Raw genomic sequence first — 24,674 nt, forward strand, 5'->3', positions numbered from 1 at the left:
TGACTGGTGATGTTTCATGGTTACATACATATATCAAAACTTATGAAACTGAAAAGAAGAACAACTTATGAAACTGCACATTGAAATATGTGAAAATCATTATATGTAAATTATACTTGGCAACATTATTCTTAAAAGATTCGAATAACACATTAAGATGTTAACAGTGGTTATAACTAGACTTATAAATGATTTCAGTTTTATCCTTTTGTTTTTCAGGATTTCAGCATCCCAAGTTTTTTGTATTCATCATGTTTTATTTTTGTAATAGGAACAAAAAGTTATACAGTTTGAAAAACCACATTGCAAAGTAACAACAGCCTTTCTGGAAGTAGAGAATAGCCGATACACAGGGAAAGCAGCAATATGACAAGTAACATCTGTTAGAATACTTGACAAATCAATTGATCACAATTTAACACCCCAAAATCAATTTGCAACTCAACTTCTTATAAAGTTCTTATCATCCATAACATACTGTTACATTGTGATAATTTACTGAAGATATTTTTGTTGGTCTTAGGGTAGCTGGTCATATTCATGACAAGACTATACCAACCAAAACACAAAATTAAACCAAAGGAATGACCTTTAGTTATGAACACATCTCAGAAGAACCAAGAATTTTTAGGTCCTGTCAGATGAATCCGAGTTCTTTAAACACAAAGCATGAACATTTTATTTTTATGACTCAGGTTCACAGAGAAAGCAGTTATAATAGATGTATTCTTTAGTAAGTTTCACTTTAAACATGAGAGTTTTATCAGCTATTTTTAAAGTTATAATCTAACACATGCTTACTGTAACAAAGGAAAAAAATCCAAAAATGTAAAAAGAAAAATGATCTCTCTTGACCCCTTCCATTCGCAGCCTCACTCCTAACCCAATGCCCTCAAAAAAACTTAAAGTTAAAAACCTGGAGTGTAGCCTTCCATACTTTTCTCTGTGTACAGAAAGACATATGACATACTTGTGAAAGTGTTCAAGTTGCTAAAAAAAAAAAAAAAAAAAATAGTATCAGACTTTATACACTACCCTAAAGTCCGAAACCTTTTTTTTTCAGTCTGCAATTTTTGCTTAACAATATGGCATGGACACCCTCAAGGTCCACAGATATAAATCTAACATTATTTTTTAGCAGCTGCAGAAGTCCATAACATGGGTAAACAATTATTCATTCAACTATTCCTCTACTGATACATCCATTGTTTCTTGTTTTTGTCACTAAGTAACACCAAAATGCTGGAATACATATTGTGTACAAATATCCTTTACATACTGATTTTTTCCTCAATGAACATAACTGACAAAGAAACTGCTACATCAAAGATAAATATTTTTTTAATTTTATTTTCTTCAAGATTTTATTTATTTGAGAGAGAGAGAGAGAGCATGAGTGGGAGGAAGGGGCAGAGGGAGAAGGAGAAGCAGATCCCCACTGAGCAGGGAGCATGACGTGGGGCTGGAGCCCAGGACCCAGGGATCATGACCTGAGCTGAAGACACTTAAGACTGTCACCCAGGTGCCCCTATTTTCTTAATTTTAATAGCTACTATCTTATTACTTTCCAAAGAATCTTTATCGACTCACACTTCCACCAGCAATGTCTGACAATACCTTTTCCCTGCAATCTTGTAGGTACTGGACATTATCATACGTTTTGGTTTTTTAGATTTATTTATTTATTTGAGAGAGAGAGAGAGAGAGAGAGAGAGAGAGAGAGAATGCACACATGCATGTGTGAGCAGTGGGAAGGGCAGAGGGAGAGAATCTTCAAGCAGACTGCCTATTGAGCATGGAGCCCCACATAGGGCTTGATCCCACAACCTGTGAGATCGTGACCTGAGCCAAAACCAAGAGTCCCACACAACCGACTGAACCATCCAGGCACCCCTACTATACTTTTAAATTTTGGCCCAGGTGATGCATGAAAATTGCTCTTATATAATTATATAATTTGTATCTCTCTAACTTTTAAAGAGGTTTAGAACATACCCATTTGGATTCCCTCTCCTGTGGCATGGCTATTTAAATCCTTTGCCTATTTTCTACCAGATGATACAGTGTTTCTTAGCAATTTCCAAGATATATTTGTATATTAAGGGTATTAATCCTCTATCATATGTGTCAGATACCCATTATGTGACTTTTAACTTAGGGGTTTACTACTTGGATTCATTTTCTCATTCAAATAATGTCATCAATAGTGGTTAAATGACCACATAGATCCAAAGAAGCCTATTTATATATTACCTAGTTCAAAAATTGCACATCTGCAATGAAAGTTGCAGAAAGCATCAACGGAAAATAAAAAGCAACAAAATGATCCAAGAAACGTTAAGTTGTCTTTAGCATGGTGCCTGGGAGAAAGAACACTAAAAAAAATTTAGGCACTGAATAAAGATTGCTGTGAGACTCTGGAGGAGACTTCGGGCCATGTCACAGGGCTTTAAAACTTGATGGGACTCTTCCCTTTGAGGGCTCTATTCTAGCTTAAGAAATCTTAAATCCTTTTCTCCAAGTAAGTTCTCATGTAATGAGTAGCAATTAGTTAACTATTGAAGATATGGCAAATCTTCAGGATGGGAGGCTTTGCTTCTCAGATTGTTGAAGCTCTGTCTCTGTTCTGTAAGTGAAACTTAGATAACACCTTCCTGGAGGACTTTTGTGTAAGCTTTGCCACTCATTCACTGAAACTGCCAAGTAGCTGCAGTGATTGTTCGACATTATCCACAGACAAAAAAAATGAGTTTTCCATGCTATTCTGTCATTTACATGTTGATGAATTTCTCAAACCTCTTGAAATTATTTACAAACACCCCCTCCCCCCCAAAACCTTTCACACTATTTCACACTTTTTATGCCAAAAATCACCACTTTTAAAGCACAATGTTGTAATTCTTACAGAAAACATTTGTGGGCCCTAATTGCTTGGATATGAGCTCAGCGTGTCCAGCAAACCTTAAATGACCTCACATATAATTGGTTCACAGACTGCAACAAGAAAATTATGTAAGGAAGCAGAAATATAACTCTGAAGTAGACTTTAAAGTTATCTATTGAAACCTGCTACCCTGGAGCATCACCTCGTAAGGCAAACGCTGGAAGAAATATCAGCTTGATATAATATAGTTTAACTTCGAGAACAAAAACATGAAGGAACCCCTTTTCACCAGCTGACAATTTTATCTAAGCCTTGAGATGCGCTTTTCATACAAAAAGGCAAAAATCTTCTATTATTCACTTCAACACTAGCAGGGGAGAGACTAGGAACTAAGATGATAAGTGGGAGTTATAATGGTTAAGGCAAGAGGTGACAAGACCTAGATAATAAAAAACTGAAGAACAGTCCAACTCCTCTGTCTGTTATGTGGCCAGCACTGGGGTAAATCCTGCGTCCAACACTGTTCAAATGAGAAGCTGACAACCGACTATAAGATACAAGCATTCATTATCTTAGTCAAATGGTCAAAGAATTAAGAAATTTTATTTTCATGACATAATACCACCTTCACGTGGTTTTAAACTAAATTTTAGACTTCCACTTGAGAATATTCCCAGTCTATAGCACCTCTGTTGGCTAACAGGATTTCTACCACTTCCATTAAATTAGGTGCTAAATATGAGGGTTCATGTCTCAAGGGTTCATGTCTCAACACTGTGATTTTTATTTCCTAATTACTAAAAGACAACAATTGATTTTCAGTGCTCTGAATAACTTTGGAAAGGACAGAAATAAAATAGTACCACCATGCCTCAACTATTTCAATATTTTCAATATTTACCACACTCTTAAGTTCTAAAAGAGTTATCTAACATACCAGTCTTCTTTTCATTCCCAGACTTACTCTAAAGTAGCCAGAAATACTGGGACAGACTATTAAAAAAAAAAAAATCAAACTGAAGTCAGGAAATCTGGGCTTTGCTGCTAATTAATTAGTCTTCTGACCTCTTTCTTATGGTCCTACTTTCCTGGTTATGAAATGAGTTTCAGAGAGGATGGTAATTGCTAAAATTCCTTTCCTTAACAAAAATCTGTCATTTATGTTTCATTTTAAAATGTAAAATATGCAAAAGCAAAGAGCTAAACTGAAGCATAAATATGGGTGGGAAAGTAACAGGGTATCCAACTTCATTCAACAAAACTCCATTTTCAAAATATTTTAAAATATTTTAAAAAGTAACTCCAAAAGGGGGGGGGGGGACTATCTAGTTTCTCTCAAAACCAAAACCCATAATCTCCAATCAGTCATGTAATAGCAAGAGTGAAGCCAAACAGCTATGATTTTTCCATCTTGGAAACAGTCCCTGAGAGAGGGAGAAGTAGTTGAAAGAATACAATATTTGAACCTACTATAGGAAGTAGATGCTCCAAAACATGTTTTACTAATAAATAAATATATCTACCCCAATTAATACATAGCAACCATGTAATACTTATGTGGCCATGTGAGATTTTGGTTTACTTACTAGCTCAGACATTTCTCCTATTTCAGGTTAACCAAACTCCCAATAGTCTTTCCCCTACAAAAGGGTGCAGCTCCTCATACAAAAGACTAGTAGAGACAATGTTAATTTACTACTGGGTATAACATGCCACTATTATTTTGATATACAAACAATAATATACCTAAGGATACTTATATTATTATGAATATGGTGGGAACAATGATGAATGCATGACAAGCACAGAAAAAGCAAACCAAAGTCTATATACCATCCAACTGCTTTCAATATAAACTCTTTTCTGATAAATTACAAAGAGTAAGCTACTAACACCTAAACATAAAAGAAATGAAAATTTTTAATTGCATAAGAGATTTCTGAAAACAACAACAGAAATTCAAAGTATGTTAAAACAGAAAATGTTAGGGCGCCTGGGTGGCTCAGTGGGTTAAGCCTCTGCCTTCAGTTCAGGTTATGGTCTCAGGGTCCTGGGATCAAGCCGCACATCAGGCTCTCTGCTCAGCGGGGAGCCTGCTTCCCCCTCTCCCTCTGCCTGCCTCTCTGCCCACTTGTGAGCTCTCTCTCTCTCTCTGTCAAAAAAATAAGTTAAAAAAAATTCTTTGAAAACAGAAAATGTTGAGGGTTTTTCTTTGTTTGCTTTTCTGGGGTTTTTTGGTGACAAAATATTTGAGTCTTTCTATATTTAAAAACAGATACCTTTTACACATGGAACTTGATCTAAGCCAACTACTGCTATATTGCCTCCCTGCCAGTCATTTGCAAAATATGAAAATATATTCATTCAAAGCATATGTTTGTAAGTCTTAAAATTGATATTGTTACTAGGATCCCTTGAATCCTTAAAGCTGTTATAGTCTTATTATACATTCTCTCACTTAATAAGATCCCCAGTTCCCAAATGATTAAGCATCTGTAGCTATGATAAAATATTTTAGCAGACCCTCAATAGGAGAGAGACAGTGCCATCTTAGTTGTTAAAAGAAGGGAAGAATAGTGCTATCCCCTGCTGACAGCAGTCAAGCAATGACTATGATTCATGTCTAGGTAAAGCTTGAAAGGCCAACATTCTTTCCACACTATAAACACATAGTGTGTTTTTAACACTATGTTTTTAACACTATATAAAAACTATATATAAAACTATATAAAATATATATATATATAACAATACAAAAACACTACAGTGTTTTTAACACTATAAAAACATATTGTTTCAAAGTTTTATCTTTGAAAGAAAATTGAAGCTTTTTTGAAGAGCCTACTGCCTCCATGTGTGATCCTGGAAACAACCTCACTAAGGACAAATTCAAAATCAAATCTAGAGAAGATTCCAGATTCATTCTTTATTTTTAGAGAGACAGAAAGCAGGAGAAAGGGAGAGGAAGACACCCAAGTAGGCTGTACGCCCAACATGGAGCCTGACATGGGGCTCAGTCTCACAACCCTGCGATCACAACCTGAGCCAAAATCAAAAGTTGGTTGTTTAACCAACTGAGCCAAGTGCCCCTCTGATTCATTTTTTAAAAGTAAGACTGAATGAAGACGAAAATGTTTTTAATATATCTTTTAAGCAGAATCATAACAGCCCTCAGTATTAACCATGTTCAACAGTGTTACAAGGATGGGACAACGGGAAGTAAGAAGGAACAGAATCAGGAGACTGAGAAAATGGTTGTGTCAGGGACTCATATTTATTGAGCACTACGTCCCAGGCATTATCCTATTCATTTTACACAGGCTATCTGATTCAATTCTTAAAATATATCCATAAGGTTGAAATGACTGTTTCTACACTGGAAAGGAAATCAGAGCAGTTAAATGACTACAGAAATAGAAGAAGGCGGAGGAGGAGGAAGATGAGGAGAAGGAAGGAAGGGAAATTCATATCTAGGAAATAATACATACAAAATCTCAAACATATCCTTTTCCCTCCAAATAGATGCTTCCATACAAAACACAAACTATGTAACGGTTTTCCTACTGTCTGTCAAGAGTGGATATTATTCCTCATTTCCAAAGTTCATTACAAAAGTTAGCTACATTGGTAATAAAAAAAAAAAAGGTCCAGAAATCAGGAAAAAAATGAGTGTTTTCAATCATCATGTAAGGTGTTCTAAATCTACTTTGTTAAGTTTCTCTAGGTAAATATAACAACTTATTAAAGATTTAAGTCCCTAGTCTCACCCCCAGAAAAGATTACCTATCAATTACAATAATATGATTAGGCAAAACCATTAAATAATGAGCACTAGAGGGATGTCTGGGTGGCTCAGTTGGTTGAGCAGTTGCCTTCGGCTCGGGTCATGATCCCAGCGTCCTGGGATCGAGTCCCACATCGGGCTCCTTGCTCGGCGGGGAGCCTGCTTCTCCCTCTGCCTCCATCTGCCAGTGCTCTCTCTCTCTCTCTCTCTCTGACAAATAAATAAATAAAATCTTTAAAAATAATAATAATAATGAACACTAGAAATAAATGCTCCTGATTCCCACTTCTAGTTAGGAAGAAGAGAACTGAAGAGAATTTTACTTTCAACCTGACAATGAGAACAAGGCAGTTAATCTGTAAAAATCAGTTTCTTAAAACCTACCATACAGCTAAGAATTCAAAGAAACCTGAATGAACTAAATTCTAGAGAGTAATGAGCATTTTCAAGGAGAGAGGAGATGCACAGCTAACGTACATCCCCAGCAGAATGGTAGGAGGAGGAAGAATCCGCCATAGGTGTATCAGGAGAAGCAAACTGAACTTCTAGCAAACCTAAAATGGCCACATACGAGCTGAGATGATGAACTCATCTACTGAAAAGTCTCAGTCACAGAGGAATCGGCACCTACCCACTAACTCTTCCCCACTGGCCTTCACTGAGTATACAGGGGTACACACTAAAAACCAGACAAAGGGCAAGAACTGAGACAGATTCTTCTTGAAGCATACTGCACCTTTTGTTAATACAAGGCAACAACCCAGTGAAGCCTGGGGGGGGGGGACAGAAAAAGCAACGGAAATCCCTTCAAGGTACTTCGTGTCTTTATACTGTATAAAGCAGCAGTTCTCATGAACCATGTTAGGGCAGAAGAGCTGAGATAAATTCCTCTGTGGCACACTTGGCCTTCATTGATACGGCCTTTGGAGGCTGGAGAAGGGCAACAGCATAAAGAGAGATCTGGGTTAGAGAAAGCAGAATGCAGGACTAAAGGGCAAAACTCCCGAGCAATCCAAAAATACAGCCATAAAGCAAAGAGAGACGAGCCATGGTTTGTAGCGCTGGAAATTCAGCTATAAAGCATAAAGAAAGCTCTGGAATCTCACCAGAATTCATATGCCGGACATTACTAAAGAGAAAGTCCTGATCTCTTCCTCAGTACCTCTGAAGGTAGAAATAAGTGGAATCTAACGAATCTACAACAAAGCCCAGTCAGAGCTCAAGCATATATTGGTTTGACTCTGCATTCCTCCTCCAGTGCTCCCCCCCGCCCGACAAACATGGGACTTAGCAGATGAAGAGGCATGCCCTTTTCTGGGGTAAATATCATTTACTTCAGTCTCTACCATTCTTTTATATACAATGCCTGGCATACAATAAAATATTACGAGACAAACAGAGAAGCAAGAAAATGTGATCCACTTCTGGGTATTTACCCTAAAGATACAAACGTAGTGATCCGAAGGGGCACGTGCACCTGAATGTTTATAGCAGCAATGTCCACAATAGCCAAACTATGGAAAGAACCTAGATGTCCATCAATAGATGAATGGATAAAGAAGATGTGGTATATATATACAATGGAATACTATGCAGCCATCAAAAGAAATGAAATCTTGCCATTTGCGACGACGTGGATGGAACTAGAGGGTATTGTGCTTAGCGAAATAAGTCAATCGGAGAAAGACAACTATCATATGATCTCCCTGATATGAGAAAGTAGAGATGCAACGTGGGGGGTCTGGGGGGCAGGAAAAGAATAAATGAAACAAGATGGGATCGGGAGGGAGACAAACCATAAGAGATTCTTAATCTCACAAAACAAACTGAGGGTTGCTGGGGGGAGGGGGGTCAGGAAAGGGTGGTGGGGTTATGGACATTGGGGAGGGTATGTGCTATGGTGAGTGCTGTGAAGTGTGTAAACCTGGCGATTCACAGACCTCTACCCCTAGGGCTAATAATACATTATATATTCATAAAAAAATTAAAAAATTTAAAAAAAATGTGATCCATACTCAAAAATCAATAAAGGCAGCTCTAAAAGTGGCCTAAATGCTAGAATTATCAGACCATGAAAAATATGTTAAAATATCTAGTGCAAAAGGAGGACAACACGAATGTATTCAAACATGAGAGATGGAAAATATAAAGAAAATGTGAATGGAGGTAAAGATGAAAAATGTATTAATAGAAATGAAAGAATCGTCCAACAGGATGAAACCAAGACTGCACAAAGCTGAAAAGAAAATCAGGCCAAGAATTATTAATTATGGCCAAGAATTTTCCAAATTAACTTCCAAATTAATTTCCCAAATTAATTTCCAAATTAACCCAGAGACTTAAGAACTCAGAGAAAGCAAAGAAAATAAATTCAAAGAACACACCTATGTACATCAAAGCCAAACTTTTTGTTAAAAAAATAAGAGATAAAAAGAAGAATTTTTAATGTAGATAGAGAAAAAGGACAAATAACAACTATGGGCACAACAAAAATGATAGCGGACTTTTTATTAGAAACAATAGGAACCAGAAGACAATAAAATGATGTCTTTAAAGGACTAAAAAAAACCAAAACAAAACAATAAAAAAACTGGCATTCCATTTCCAGTGAGGGGGGAAGTGAAATAAAAACACATGTCAAGATGGACAACAGATGAGGGGACCCTGGCTGGTTCAGTCAGGAGGGCATGCAACTCTTCTTATCTCAGGGTTGTGGGTTTGAGCCCCACATTGGGTGTGGAGCTTACTTAAAAAAAAAGGGGGGGGGTGGTGCCTGGGTGGCTCAGTTGGCTTAACAACTGACTGTTGATTTCACCTTTGCTCCTGATGGTAGGGTCCTAAGACATAGGCCCCTTTCCAGCTCTGTGTCCAGCTGGGATTCTGCTGAGATTCTCTTTCCCTTTTTCTCTGCCCAACCCCCTGCTCATTCTCTCTCTCTCTCTCTCAAAATAAATGAGTAAAATATTAAAAAAAAAAAAGACAACACATGAGAGAATTCCTATTACAAGCCTACTAAAAAGAAGTGCTAGAAGAAACTCTTCTGGCTGAAGGGAAATGCTTTCAGATGAATGTCTGAATCTGCAGGAAGAAATGAAAAGCAGCATAAAACATGGGTAGATATTAAAAACTTTAAAAATCATCTCCAGGACGCCTGGGTGGCTCAGGGGGTTAAAGCCTCTGCCTTCGGCTCAGGTCATGATCCCAGGGTCTTGGGATCAAGCCCCATATCGGGCTCTCTGCTTAGCAGGGGGCCTGCTTCCTCCTTTCTCTCTCTCTTTGCCTACTTGTGATCTCTGTCTGTCAAATAAATAAATAAAATCTTAAAAAAAAAAAACCCTCCATTTTATACAGATATATTTAATTTAAAATTCCACTAATTGCCTAAAGTAAAAAATAACAATATTGTGGTGTTTTAGCATTTATGTAATTAAAATATATGATAGCAAGACTACCAAACAAGGTTATGAGAGGTAAATGAAAGTATAGTGTTGAAAAGTTATCACACCGCCCCTAAAGCAGATCTATTACTTGAAAGTAGACTATGGTAAGTTGAAGATGTATATTATAATCCCTAGAGAATCACTGTTCAATAGATTACCCACTAGTCGCATGTCGCTATTTAAATTTGAGTTTAAATTAACAAAAATTAAATAAAATCCAAAATTATTTTCCTTGTTGACTGCAATGCTCACACTCTGAATGGTTAATAACCATATGTGGCTAGTTCCTGCTATACTGGACAGCACAAATATAGAACATATCATATCCATCACTTCAAGAAGTTCTATTGGACAAACCACACTAGAAAAAGAGGCATAACTAGAGAGCCAATGGAAGAGACAAAATGGAAAAACTACCTCTGAAAAGAAGATAATAAAAAATGTATATAAAAATATAAAGAGGACAAAAAGGCAAAAAAATCAAGATGGTCAACATAAGCACATCTACATCAATAATTATATTAAATATAAATGAGTTGAACATTCCATTCAAAGAAAGAGCTTGTAAGAATAGATAAATAAGCTGTTCATAAGACACACTTGAAATATAAAGGCACAGGGGCGCCTGGGTGGCTCAGTGGGTTAAAGCCTCTGCCTTCGGCTCAGGTCATGATCTCAGGGTCCTGGGATCGAGCCCCGCATCGGGCTCTCTGCTCAGCGGGGAGCCTGCTTCTCCCTCTCTCTCTGCCTGCCTCTCTGCCTACTTGTGATCTCTGTCTGTCAAATAAATAAATAAAATCTTTAAAAAAAAAAAAAAAAAAAAGAAATATAAAGGCACAGACTAGCTCAAAGTAAAAGAATGAAAGAGAGCATACCATACAAACACTTAGCACAAGAAAGATGGTGTGGTTTACATTACTATCAGACAAAATAAACTTTAAGAAGAAAAACTGTTACCAGACAATGACAGCATTGCATAATAATAAAATGGACCATTCATAAAGAGGACATAACAATTATAAGTGTGTACATACCTATAGAGAGTTTTGAGATACACAAAATAAATAAATAAAGAGCAACAAATCTACAATTGACAATCATAATAGAATGTTTTAGCACTACTTTATTAGCCACTGATTGAACAGGTAGATAAAACCAGTAAAAACATAAAGGATTTGAACAATATTGTCAATACTGACCTAATTAATATTTATAGACAACAACACCCAACATCAGCAGAATACTAATTCTTTTCAAAGATGACATGAAACACTCACCAACAGAGCCCTTAATGCTGATCATTAAGTCTCAGTAACTTCAATTTCAAAGAACTGGAACTCTAGAGAATATGTTCCCTGACCATAATAGTATTAAATAAGATACTCTGGCCTTAATAGTATTAAATTAGAAATCAGTAACTGTAAGATAGAGAAAAACAAACAAAATACTAAAAATGAAGCAAACATACCTCTAAATAAAGAGAAAATCTGTGACCCTTAGAAATGTCTTGAATGGAATAATGAAAACTTAAGATATCAGTATTTGTGAGGCAGAGCTAAAGCATTATTTAGATGGAAATTTACAGCTTTGGACAATTAAATCAGGAAAAGGGGCAAAAACAATAATCTGAACCTCTACCTTAAATAGTCAGACAAAGAATAGGAACCAAAGTAAATAAAAGAAAGGAAGTATTAAAGAATGGAAATCAGTGAAATAACAAATGGATAAACAATAGACAAAAATCAATAATGAAAAGCTATTTTTATCACTGATAAATCCCTAGTAAGACTAATTAAAAAGAGAAAGAAAAAACCTGCACATTTCCAATATTAGGAATAAAAGAGGGACTAGCAATACAGACTCTACAGATATTTAAAGCATAATAAAGGCTCTACATTATGAAAAAAAAGTCAAATATTTTTCAAACTAAATTTTAAAATTGGACCTACCCCTTTAAAATAAAACAGAACTATAAAGTTCTTAGAAAAAAAAAAAAAGACTATCTTCACAACCTTGAGGTAAGCAAAGATTTCTAAGACATAATAAGCACTAACCATAACAAAAAATAAACTCTATGTAATCAAAACCTCTGCCAACTAAAAGATAACACTGAGAAAATGATTAGGCAAGGGAGAGACTGAAAAAAAGTATTCATAACACATATATATGACAAAGAACTTGTGTCTAGAGTATAAGAAGAACTTTTACAAGTCAACAATAAATAAGCAAAATCCGCTTTTTTAAATAAGCAAAATATTTTAACAGATACATCACGAAAGATAAATAAATAACCAATAAGCATTGGAAAATAAATTGAACATCATACTCATGAGGGACGTGTAAACTAAACGTGCACAACTGGAAGAGCAAGGCAAGGACCACTGAAAATCCACTCCTCCATAAAAGCAATAGCAACACCGGCAAAAATTGTCAAAATTCGTTTTGTCAGAACTCTAGAAATTAACAAGAGACTTTCAACAATCTAACAAGCATTTATCCAAGAAAAATGTGTGAATCTTGTATGAACTGTAAGTTCTGTGGTCTTTTAACTTGTCCTGTTCCCACCTCTCTCCCCAGCTCTAGAGTAATCTTGATACCAACCACCCACAATGTTGGTACAAACCAGCAGGCTGGCAACCACTGAAGGGGACAGTACAGGGTTGCAGCTTCCTAATCCTCCTGGCCCTAGAAAACTATCCCTACTTGACTCTTCTAACAGCTCCCTGAAAAGCTCCTTTTTTAGAATTTGGCTTCATTTGACCCACTCAGAGCTCCCAGTGTGTAAACAACACTACCCCCACTTTTTTGTCCCAAAAAAAAAAAAAAAAATTTTTAACAACTGTTTAACATCACAGCTGCTTGAGGCACTAAAACCATTTGGAGCTAACAAAAGGATGACCAAAAAACAAACAAACAACTTAAAAGGAAAAACTGGGAATAAGATGTCCAAAGGAAGGCCTGAAAAACTACAGTGTATGTCTAGGAATCTAGAAGGCCATGAACATGTCTGGGAAAGTTCTGAGAAGGGCCTAATGGCTCACCTCTGGCTGACACTGAAGCTTTGCACAAGGAGGAAGACAGACTTATAAGCTGCCTCTGGAGCTTTGCTGGAAATCATGTTCAACATGCACACACAGGCCATGGTCAAAAACCGGGAGAAGAGATTTGTTTGAGGCATTTAAGAAATCTCTGTACCATCACTGGTGGGCCAGTAAGCTAACTGAACAGAAACTTCAGTGGCTGTATATGACAAAGAGTACAGATTTCAGAGAAACAGTCTACATACGTCATTAAACAAACAACTAGAGCGAAACCAAACCCTAGGCAAGGGAGGGAAGCTGATGTCCAGAGTTGTCAAATTATACTACTTAATAGGTCTTCTTTTCAAAAAAAAAAAAAAAGGTACGAAACACAAAGAAATAGGAAATTATAGCATACACAGAAGAAAAAAGCAGTTAATAAAACTATCTTTGAGGAAGTCAGACACTGAACTCAGTAGAAAATACTTTAAATTAGCTTTTATAAATATGTTCAAAGAACCCCCCAAAAAGTCTAACAACTTAAAGTATGACAACAATATCTCACTAGAAAATATCAATAAAGAAACAGAAATTATAAAAAAGATTCAAAGAGAAATTCTAAAGTCAAAAACTACAATAAGTGAATTGAAAAAAAAATCACCAAAGGGGCTCAACAACAGATGTGAGAGGACAGAGTAATCAGCAAACTTGAATAGGTTAACTGACATTATCCAGTCTAAGAAACAGAAACAAAAATGAATGAAGAAAAATTAACAGGCCCCCAGAAACTACGAGATACCATCTAGTGTATTAACGCACACATAATGAGTCCCAGAAAGACAGAAAGAAGGGAGGAACTGGGATGCCTGGGTGGCTCAGTCAGTTAAGCTGCTGCCTTCAGATCAGGTCGTGATCCCAAGATCCTGGGATCGAGTCCTATGTCGGGCTCCTTGCTCGGCGGGGAGCCTGCTTCTCTCTCTGCCTCTGCCTGCCACTCTGCCTGCTTGTGTGTGCTCATTCTCTCTCTCGCTTCTCTCTCTCTCTGACAAATAAATAAATAAATCAAATCTTACGAAAAAAAAAGGAAGGGAAGAACTAAGAATGAAGAATGATTACAAAAGAACTCCCTCAAATTAATGGAAAACATTAGTATGCACATTCAAGAAGCTCAATGGACTCCAAATAAGTCTAACTCAAAGGGACCGCACTTAGCCACATCACAGTCAAACTATCAAAAGACAAAGATAAATGGACTATCTTGAGAGTGAAGACAAGTGGCTCATTATTAGAAAGGATTCTTGATAAAATTAATAACTGATTTCTCATCAGAAACTATGGTGACCAGGGCCAATAAGATGACATATTCAAAGTGCCGGGGAAAAAAACCTATTAGCCAAGAAAGGTAAAATTAAGAATAATAATAAAATTATTGGGATGCCTGGGTGGCTCAGTTGGTTAAGCCGCTACCTTCCGCTCAGGTCATAATCCTGGGGTCCTGGGATTGAGTCCCGCATCGGGCTCCTTGCTCAGCAGGGAGCCTGCTTCCTCCTCTCTCTCTGCCTGCCTCTCTGCCTGCTTGTGTGTACTCTCTCTCTGACAAATAAATAAAAATCTTAAAAAAAAAAAAAATAAATAAAATTATTACTTTACCAATAAAGGTAAAATCAAGAAATTTCTAGGGGTGCCTGCGGGGCTCAGAAGGTTAAGCATCTGCCTTCAACTTAGTTCATGATCCCAGGGTCTTGAGATCGAGTCCCACTTTGGGCTCCCTGCTCAGCAGGGAGCCTGCTTCTCCCTCCCCTTCTACTGTTCTCCCTGCTTGTGTTCTCTTGCTCTGCCAAATAAATAAATAAAATCTTAAAAAAATAAAAATAAAAAAGGAAGAAATTTCCAGATAACCAAAACTGAGAGAATTCATCACTAGTAGATCTGCCATACAAGAAATACTATAAGAATTCCATCCTTCAAGCTGAAATGAATGCAAACTAGACAGTAACTCAAATGTACACAAAGAAACAAAGAATACTAGTAAAGGTCATTACATATGTAAATATAAAGACAGGATAAACATATTTTTATTTGTAATTCTTTCCTTCTGATTTAAGAGACAACTTCATATAATGGTAATTATACAAAATTGTGATGATAGATTTTAACGTATAAAGATATATTTTGGATGACAATAAGCAAAAAGGAAGTAGAAGGGAAGAGAGCTATTTTAGAACAAAGTTTTTGTACACAATTGAAATTAAGTTATTATTAATAGGAACAAGTTTGTTTCAAGGCACATTGTCAATTGTAGTCTCTAGAGTGACTACTGAGAAAATAACTAAAAAAAATACAGTAAAAGAAAAGTGAGACAGAGTGGAGAGGACAGATGGCAGAGTCATTTAGGAGAGTCACTGGAAACTTACATCAGATGAAAGTGCGATATTTTCCTTCAAGGAGCACATAGTCTAGTGGAAGAATCTGAAGAGTGAACAAAAAATTATCTATTTTGTGTCCAGTGACTGGAAATAAGGAAGGAGAGTAACAGGAGATGAGGCTGAGACTAGATCAAGAAAGGTAAGGAGTGACCTTGGTTCCTAAGGTATGAAGTCATTTAAGGAATTCTGAGAAAAGAAGTGACATGATTTTGAGCAAACAAGTGACTGTGAGTCATTAGGGAGATGCAAATCACAACAAGATACTACTTCATACTGGTGAAGATGGCTATCATAAAAAGGCAGTGGTAAGTGTCGGTAAAGATGTGGAGAAACTGGAAGCCTCAGACATCAAGGTGGGGAATGTAAAACCAAGCGGCCTCTGTGGAGAACAGTTTGATAATTCCACAAAATGTTAAACATAGAGTTACTGTCTGATCTAGCAATTCCACTCGTAGGTACATACCCAAAAAACCTGAAAACAGATGTCTGTCCAAAAACTTATATGAATGCCCATAACAGTATCATTTGTAACAACCTAAAAGTAGAAACGAACCAAATGTCTATCAACTGATGAATGGATAAGCAAAAAGTAGTAGAGCCATACTATGGAATATTATTTAGTCATAAGAGGAATCCAGTACTGATACATGCTACAACACAGATGAACCTTGAAACATAATAAGTGAAAAAAGTCAGACGCAAAGGCCACATATAGTATGATTTCATCTATATGAACTACTAAGAGTACACAAATCTACAGAAACAGAAAATATATTAGTGACTGCCAAAGGCTGGGGTGGGGGGAGTGGTGTATATAGTTGTTGGAGGTCAAAACAAGGAGTGACTGTTAATGGGTACGAGGTTTCTTTTGGGTGTGATGAAAATGTTCTAAAGTTAGATGGGGCACGGTTGTACAACTCTGTGAATATATTAAAAACCACTGAGTTCTACACTTTAAAAGGTAAATTTTTTTAAAAAGTTAAATTTTATGGTATATTAATTATATCTCAATAAAGCTGGTATAAAACAAAAATCACAAGTTACTATTTCATACCTAGTAGAATGAGTAAAAGGAAAGACTAGAAATTCCAATGTTGGCAAAGATATAGAACATCACTGTTGGTCAAAGTGTAAAACAGCATGACTATCTTGGAGAACTGTTTGGCAGTGTCTTATAAAGTTAAACAGCCATCCATCCTATGACACATCAATTTAACTCCTAGCTATTTATTCAAGAGAAGTGAAAAGTTATGACTATAAGACTTGTACAGGAATGTTCATACCACCTTATTCATAACAGTCTTAAAATGGAAAACCTCCGAATGTCTATCAACAGAACAGGTAAACAAATTGTGGTATATTTATACAACGCAATACTACCAGCAATTAAAAACAAACTGATAAGTATGGGAATATGGGTGAATTTCAAAATCATTATCTTGGTAGAAAGAAGCCAAATATACACCCAGAAAAAGTATATCATATGATTCTATTTATAGACAGCTAAGGTAAAGGTAATCCATCATGGTAGGAAACAAGAACACTGGCTTCCAGGGCAGAGCAGATGGAAAGGAGCACAGAATATTCAAGGGTGATGAAAGTAAATCTTGGCAATTATATAATTTTATAGAATTGTCAAAACTAATCAAAATGAATACATAAGATCTGTGCATTTTATTATATGTAAATTTTATCCCAATTTAAAAAACGAAAGAATAGTACACAAAAAAATGTTTTACTGAAATATTCAAGGGTGAGGTGATAGGATGTCTGGGATAGGTTTTAAATACTCCAGAAGAAAAAATGGGAGTCAGTTAAAAGATTGATATACATGGATAAATGTTCAAAATAAATGATAAGTACATCAAGTTTATACTTTTTTCTAGTTTTGCATATGTTTGAAAATCCCCATAATTAAAAGTTAAAAGCTATTCATTCATAAATAAATGACTATTCCTTACTGTAGTTCTGCGGCACAAGTTCTGGGCTCTTTGGAGTTTTCAATTTGTAGGATACATCTCCAATATTAACTGTATCACCTAAAAAGAGAATAAGGAAACACACCATTACAAGAGACAAGAAAACCACATACTATGCCCTTCCCAATGATGATTGCCCTGCCGTACAGAGAAGGACTCTATAGAGATGTACCCACATCTGCCTGTGTTCAGCCCCATAGACACACCTGCCTATGTCAACCACTATGCTCTAAAACTTGTATCCAAAGTATAAGTTGTATAATGGAAAAGGGAAACACGGGTAAAATTCACATTTTAAACCCTACATTAGCAAAAAACAAACAAACAAACAAACAAACAAAAAAACCACACAAACCAAAAAAACAAAAAACAACAACAACAAAAAAACCTGAAGTACAACAGAATTTTATTAACCAGCCTTATTTTCTCATTAAGAGCAATACTAATAAAGTCAACAATACAGAAGAATACATTTTGCTTAAGATCATCCAAAGCATTCATAAAGTGGCATCTTTTAACACAAATTATAACCTTTTTACATCCTTATAGGTTCTTATTTTTACTATATACAACTTCAAGTTTTCTAGCAACAAAAGCCAAAAATGCAGTATTTCCAGGAAAACCCCAGCCTATATGCCAAGATTTCCTACATGAAACAAGCAAAAGAGCCAAAAGTTCTCACTTCTACTTGGTGCTAATTTTGTTTAAGTAACATTAATTTCTGGCTGGTCTTCCAAAGTGCAGGACTAAACCAAACCCTCTCTGCTTTGCTCTCTCCCACAGTAAAATAGATATAGTGATCCCATCTGTACCTGGGACTTCACTTAGAAAGGGCTCAACGACACTTAGAAAAAGTAGCTGTATAAAACACAACTTTCAACATTGCCAGCTGGGAGCTAGTTAGGTAACATGGAGACTAAGGCCTTAAATCATTGTAATAGTAACAAAAGCAGCCAACATTTTTTGAATGATTACTATCTTCTAAGTACTTTATACATTCCCAGAATAACCATGTGAGACAGAGGCTTCACAAGTGAGGAAATCTGTAACCCTGTTGAAAAATATATATATATATTTTTTATAGATAAAGAAAAGTATTACAGCTATGTGGCAAGTTGAGAGAAAACATCATGTAAAACACAGGTATATTTATACTTTCCAATACATTAAACATGTCTGTTTAGAGTGTAAATCAAAGGACTTTTCCTCTAAATTAGTCTAGATATCAGCTAATACTTATTGAATACCAGTTACTTGGCAAATACTGTTATAGACACATTATTTATGTTACTTCATTTCATCTTGACTGTAAGTAACCTGTGGTTCCCGCAAGTTATTTTGTATAACTTCTCTAGGAGAAACCCCATCTCAAACTAGCTTAGTAAAAAAGTCATTTGAGTTGCAGTGACAGCGGTTATGTGACGGAGCTCACAGGAAGCGTGGGTGACTGAGGAGACCTCGGCTCAGTAACTATTCCACAGCATGGCAGGGAAGGCAATGGAGAAACACAGCAGTCACACAAAGTCACACTCCAGGACAGGCTCACTGAGACACCGCCCCCGGCACCACTAGACCCACACCAGGGATGCCACGACCAGAGGACAACATTTTCTCCCATTTCATTTTGATATTTTTCAGACCTGTAGAAAAGTTGGGAAAACACTATTTTAAGTTACAGAAATCATGATTCATCTTTAGTCTAGAGATCCATCTTCTAGTAAGGACCCTGCCACAGGTAAACTGTGGTAAACTCTGCATCATTCCCTTGTGACTCAAAGTCCTGGGCAGGGCACTTCATTGGCCAAGCCTAGGTTACTACCCACAGCCCGGCTGCCCGGACTTGGCAGGGAAAAACCAGGGCCCTGCCTCCTTTCAACACTTACACCACAGAGGATTCCGCCTCTTTCTCCCTTTCTCTCCCTCTCCCAGCTCCCTCTCCTTCTCCATTTCCTTCCTACCTCACCATGACTCCAGGTCTTCCTTACTTGCTTTTCCTCTCCTCAACGTCCTCTTTTCCGGCCTCTTTTCTATTCCACCTACCACCTCTTCTGGATAAGCTCATCCAGTCTTAACACCTTTCAGGCAACTAACATATCCCTGGCTCTCAAGTTTATTCCACTAACCCGGACCGCAGAATTCCAAACATGGATACCAACAGACAATGAGATGCCTAAAATATGTTAAACCTGACATATTCAAAACTTTTCCACCAAAATATGCTCTACCCACAGTATTCCCCAGTTCTGCTAACGGCAACTTAATCCCTCCAGGGGTTCAGACCAGAAATCTTGCAGCCATTCTTAACTTTTCTCTCTAGCCTCCTCAGAATAACCCTGTCAGACTCTGTCTTTAAGATGTATCTAGTATCGTCCACCTCTCACCATATTCTCTATCACCACAATGTTGACCCAAGCTGGTTAAAGGTTTATGGTTACTTAAACTTATTTTCTCATTCAAACAGCATTAACTCTTACCCACTGACAGATCTGTCTCAACCCTCGCACTCTGAAGCTTATTCTCAACAGAGCAGCCACAGTGATCAAAATAAAATAGGAGTCAAGTAATGCAAGTTCTCACTCAATCTCCATTGTTGCAATGGCCCAGGGGCTATACTGATCTGGCTCCTCCATTTCCTCTCTTACTTCATCTCCTGCCAGTGTCCTCCCGAATTATTCTACTCCAGCCACCTGGTCTCCTAACTATTCCTTGAACATGTCAGACACATACTCATTTCAGGTTTTTGCACTGGATTTTCCTACTGACTGAAGTGTTTTTCCTAAACATATCCATTTATCAATCAGGAACCCAACAAAAAGACGGTACATTCAAGCTGAGTAACTGAGGAGAGCAGAATAAAAGAACCATTTGTGAAGGTGGGGCAGAGTTTACAAAAACCAGCAAGGATAGCTCAGTGTCCCGGGACCAGCAGTATCAGAAAGCCACTGCCAGCCACCACCAGGCCTCAAGGGGCCTAGTACAAGCAGAGAGAGTAAGTAGAAAGCTTCCTAAAAAGGACTGTGACCCTTTGTGGAGGAACACAGCAAATCTATGATGGTGACCCAGCAAAGAGTAAGCTGGGGGATAAATATGAAACAAAACTGCAGAACTAAAAGTAGAATGAGATAAATCCACCACCATACTTTTGATATTTCAATATATCTCAGTAGCTGATGCAAGAGCAAGAAAAAGAAATAGAAGGAGAGAGAAGTAAGAATAATCACTTCTCAGCCTTTGGCTAAGATCAATTGGAAAATGGGATAGGAAGATCTGAAAACACTATTAACCACTAAATATAAATGACCTTTACTGAACACTATACCCAATAAGGACAGAATACATATTCTTTTTAAATGCACATGAAACATTCACCAACTAGATCTTAGGCTGGATCACAAAGCAAATCTTAACAAATTTCAAAGGACTGAAATCATACAAAGTATGTTTTCTGATCAAAATGGAATTAAAAATGAGTAACAAAAAGATAACTGGAAAGTTTTGAACATTTGGAAATCAAGCAAAAGGCTTCTAAAAAATCCAAAGAAGCAATCACAATGGAAATTAGACTTTTTAAGAAACAGGACCATGATCAATCAGTCAGTTGGCTGCAGGCAAAGAGAAAAATGACATTTGTCCTTCCTGCCTCCATGTTGATATTTCTGGCCACCTTCTGTTACCATGCTATGCTTTTCCTGAACCATCTTATCCATGCCAATGTCCCAACCCCACCTCTGTACAACTGAGTCTTAAATGTCTCCTTTGGCTCAGATTTCTCTCCCGAGTTCCATACCTATCAGTAAGCTACTGGACACAATATTTATATATTCCAGAAATAACTTTAATACCAGAAAAACAGAACTCCAGATTTTCTGTTGTATGTTGTCCAACCAGCTCCAACCAGCTCTACTCCTTATATTCCTATTTCAGTGACTGATGCTTTATCCCTGGCATGAAAAAGGTCTTCCACATCTCTGTCATATCCCTCTTGCTTCGGACAACTACTCCTCAAATACCCTCATCTCCCCATTGAACTTTCCCTAACTTTTCCTTCTGCATGCTCTCCACCTCCATCAAGAATCCCATTCCTGGGGCGCCTGGTGGCTCAGTGGGTTAAGCCTCATGACCTTCGGTTCAGGTCATGATCTCAGGGTCCTGGGATCGAGCCCCACATCGGGCTCTATGCTCTGCAGGGAGCCTGCTTCCTCCTCTCTCTCTCTCTCTCTCTCTGCCTGCCTGTCTGCCTACTTGTAATCTCTGTCTGTCAAATAAATAAATAAATAAAATCTTTAAAAAAAAAAAAAAAAAAAGAATCCCATTCCTGTCTTTCTGCTAGCATAGTATCTGGTTCATGTTTCTCACACTGTATTACAATTATTGACTATTATTCCACTACGATAATTGTCTTTAAATTAGGGTATATGCTTTCTAAGGGTATAGAGCACGGAAGTCTCAAGGAGATCAGTTTTCCAGATCCTTACTTCCGGGTGTTCTCCTGAACACTGATCTGACCGAAGATTGGCCCTGCAGGTTCTCCATTCCCACAGGCCCTTTCAGGAGCCCTCCCACTTCTTTCTCTCTGGTGGATTTCATTGCTCCAGGGGACTAAACAAATGAGGCATATTACATTATGGTTTAGGAGAGGTCTCTTTTAAAAATTATTCAAATTAACATATACCTGCCTGGGAATAGTTTCTCCATGTCTTATAAATTCCTACTAAAAGTGAAGAGTAGCTTTAGAAATGACTGGCCTGTTTTGGCTTGTGTCAGATATAGTACATAGCAGGGTAGGGAAGTGAGAGTTTATATGGTCAAAAAATCCAAGATGAGAGAGCTCGGACTGCAAAGCAGAGAAAGCTTCAAAAACTGGCTTTTCACATACGTAAAGGTAAGCTGTTTTCCAGCTTTTCTCAACACTTATCTTGAGAACACACTCTTCATATGAACACACACACAAAGGCACCTCTGAACATTTGAAGCAGTACATATACTGATGCTGATCCATTTTCATATAACTGAAATAGTTTTCAATACTACTGAAATGTTCAATTTCTGGATAAAAACCACAGAGAAAACTTTTACATGTTTCCTTCAGATCAGATGTTTATCTTTCAAAAAACTAGTTAAAAATTTATTCTCAAATGTCATCATGAAATATTCATTCCAATTACATCATTCCTCATCTTATATAATGGCTGTTTTCTAACTCTTACTATGAAAATGTTCTACACTAGCTTCTGAACCAGTTAGTTTTCATGTCACTAAATACAATGTCAAAAGTTTGATCATGAGGTCTAAAACTGATTAATTTATTTCCGATTTTTATACATGACTTTAACTGTTCTCTAAAGCCCATAAACAAAGCTCACTACACATTTAATAAAACAATACCATGCCTTCTACCATAGTCCTCATTACATAAGTAACTTATTTTAACTGCTATTACATTACTTATTATAAATTATATTAAAGAACAAAATGGTACAACCATATATTATGAAATAGGTAATTTAAATATGTAACTACTAGATTACTTTATTCTTGTCTTTATTGTATCTAGTAATCCAGCCTATAAAATGTGGAATTCAGGACGCCTGGGTGGCTCAGTTGGTTGAGCAGCTGCCTTCGGCTCAGGTCATGGTCCCAGCGTCCTGGGATGGAATCCCACATCGGGCTCCTTGCTCCGCAGGGAGCCTGCTTCTCCCTCTGCCACTCTGCCTGTGCTCGCTCTCTCTCTCTCTCTCTCTCTCTCTGACAAATTAAAAAAAAAAAAAAAGTGGCAATTCATCTTTCAGTGGCTTTTAAAACATTCCTTAAAATATATATTAACAGTCATTTAAACTGAAAGGAAAAATACTTTTTTCTATCAGAAACTCTAATTTAGCTGACTGAATTGCTAGTTACAGATTATCTTTTTGAATTATAAAAACTAAAATTTGATGAAAAAGTATTTAAACATGTAAGAGAAGCATTTTCTCAAAAACAAACAAACAAACCACTGTATTGGCAAAGGTCTGATGAATGAAGGGTTAATTTTATCAACTCTTTCTAAGCACATTAGACTAAACAAGCAGCCTCTTTGGGAGGAAATAACCATAGACATTTGATAAATTTTGGTAGAGCCTTCTTAGTGAACCTTCCAGAAACGGAGGCAGGAGTGATTCTACTGGCTAGGTCAGCGACTCTACATGCAAGTCATGTGGTTTCCAATTCTCTGCTATGAACAAAGCTGAAAAGGCTATAATCAAGTTGTCAGTTGATAGATAACTAAAAATAACATTTTTGATAATTAAACAACATATTATTTTCGGCTCATAAGTAAAAAGTCTACAAAGAATTGAGCAATACTGGTATATCAAAACTGTTCATACTGCAGCAATAATTAATATACAATTAGAGACTATTAATTATGCTAATTAATATTTAACTGGGAGAAAGCACCACTCATGTTATTAACAGGTATGTTTCCATAAAATTTTAGGTTTTTTAGAAATCTGAAACATACTGATATTCTTTTGAACAACTGTGCTTTAATAATTGTAATGACATGTTTTAACATTGGACATTTTTTTGTTGCAGAAAAATACAATAAAGACAAAACATTTCAAGAAAAAAATATTAAGATAAAATTATGAGGAGTAAGTGTAATTGAAATACAAATTCAAGAAGATAAAAATAATGTAAACTTTCTGACAGTTAAGTAAGAGCTCTTTATTTTTCAAAACAAAGATAGTGGCTAACAAATAACGAGGATATTCTGATTCCATTTAAAAGATACACTTTGACTGTTAGCAATTTTTATTTTAAATGTCAATATTTACAACACACTGAAAACACCATACTCTGGAACTATTTATTCTTATCAGGAAAATTTTTAGATATCAACTTCAAAATATACAAAGGGATACATATTTGCAAAATCCTTTTAAGAGATAAGTGAGAATGGGCGCCTGGGTGGCTCAGTGGGTTAAAGCCTCTGCCTTCAGCTCAGGTCATGATCCCAGGGTCCTGGGATCGAGTTCCACATCCGGCTCGGAGCCTGCTTCCCCCTCTCTCTGCCTGCCTCTCTGCCTACTTGTGATCTCTGTCTGTCAAATAAACAATAAAATGAAATCTTTAAAAAAAAATTTAAAAAAAAAAGAGATTA

At 36.7% G+C, this 24,674-nt stretch overlaps 1 protein-coding gene across 2 annotated transcripts in view; it reads right to left on the reverse strand.

Moving 5' to 3' along the window:
• VWA8 (von Willebrand factor A domain containing 8) overlaps positions 1-24,674 on the reverse strand; it is a 330,448-nt gene that overhangs the window by 299,838 nt on the left and 5,936 nt on the right. For both annotated transcript variants that reach the window (XM_080798346.1, XM_080798347.1), the window contains exon 2: positions 17,516-17,593. In XM_080798346.1, the coding sequence (XP_080654472.1) occupies positions 17,516-17,593 (78 nt within the window). The remainder of the gene's footprint in view (positions 1-17,515; positions 17,594-24,674) is intronic.

Source organism: Martes martes (assembly GCF_963455335.1).
Source record: "Martes martes genome assembly, chromosome: 3".
NCBI classification, from domain to species: Eukaryota; Metazoa; Chordata; class Mammalia; order Carnivora; family Mustelidae; genus Martes; species Martes martes.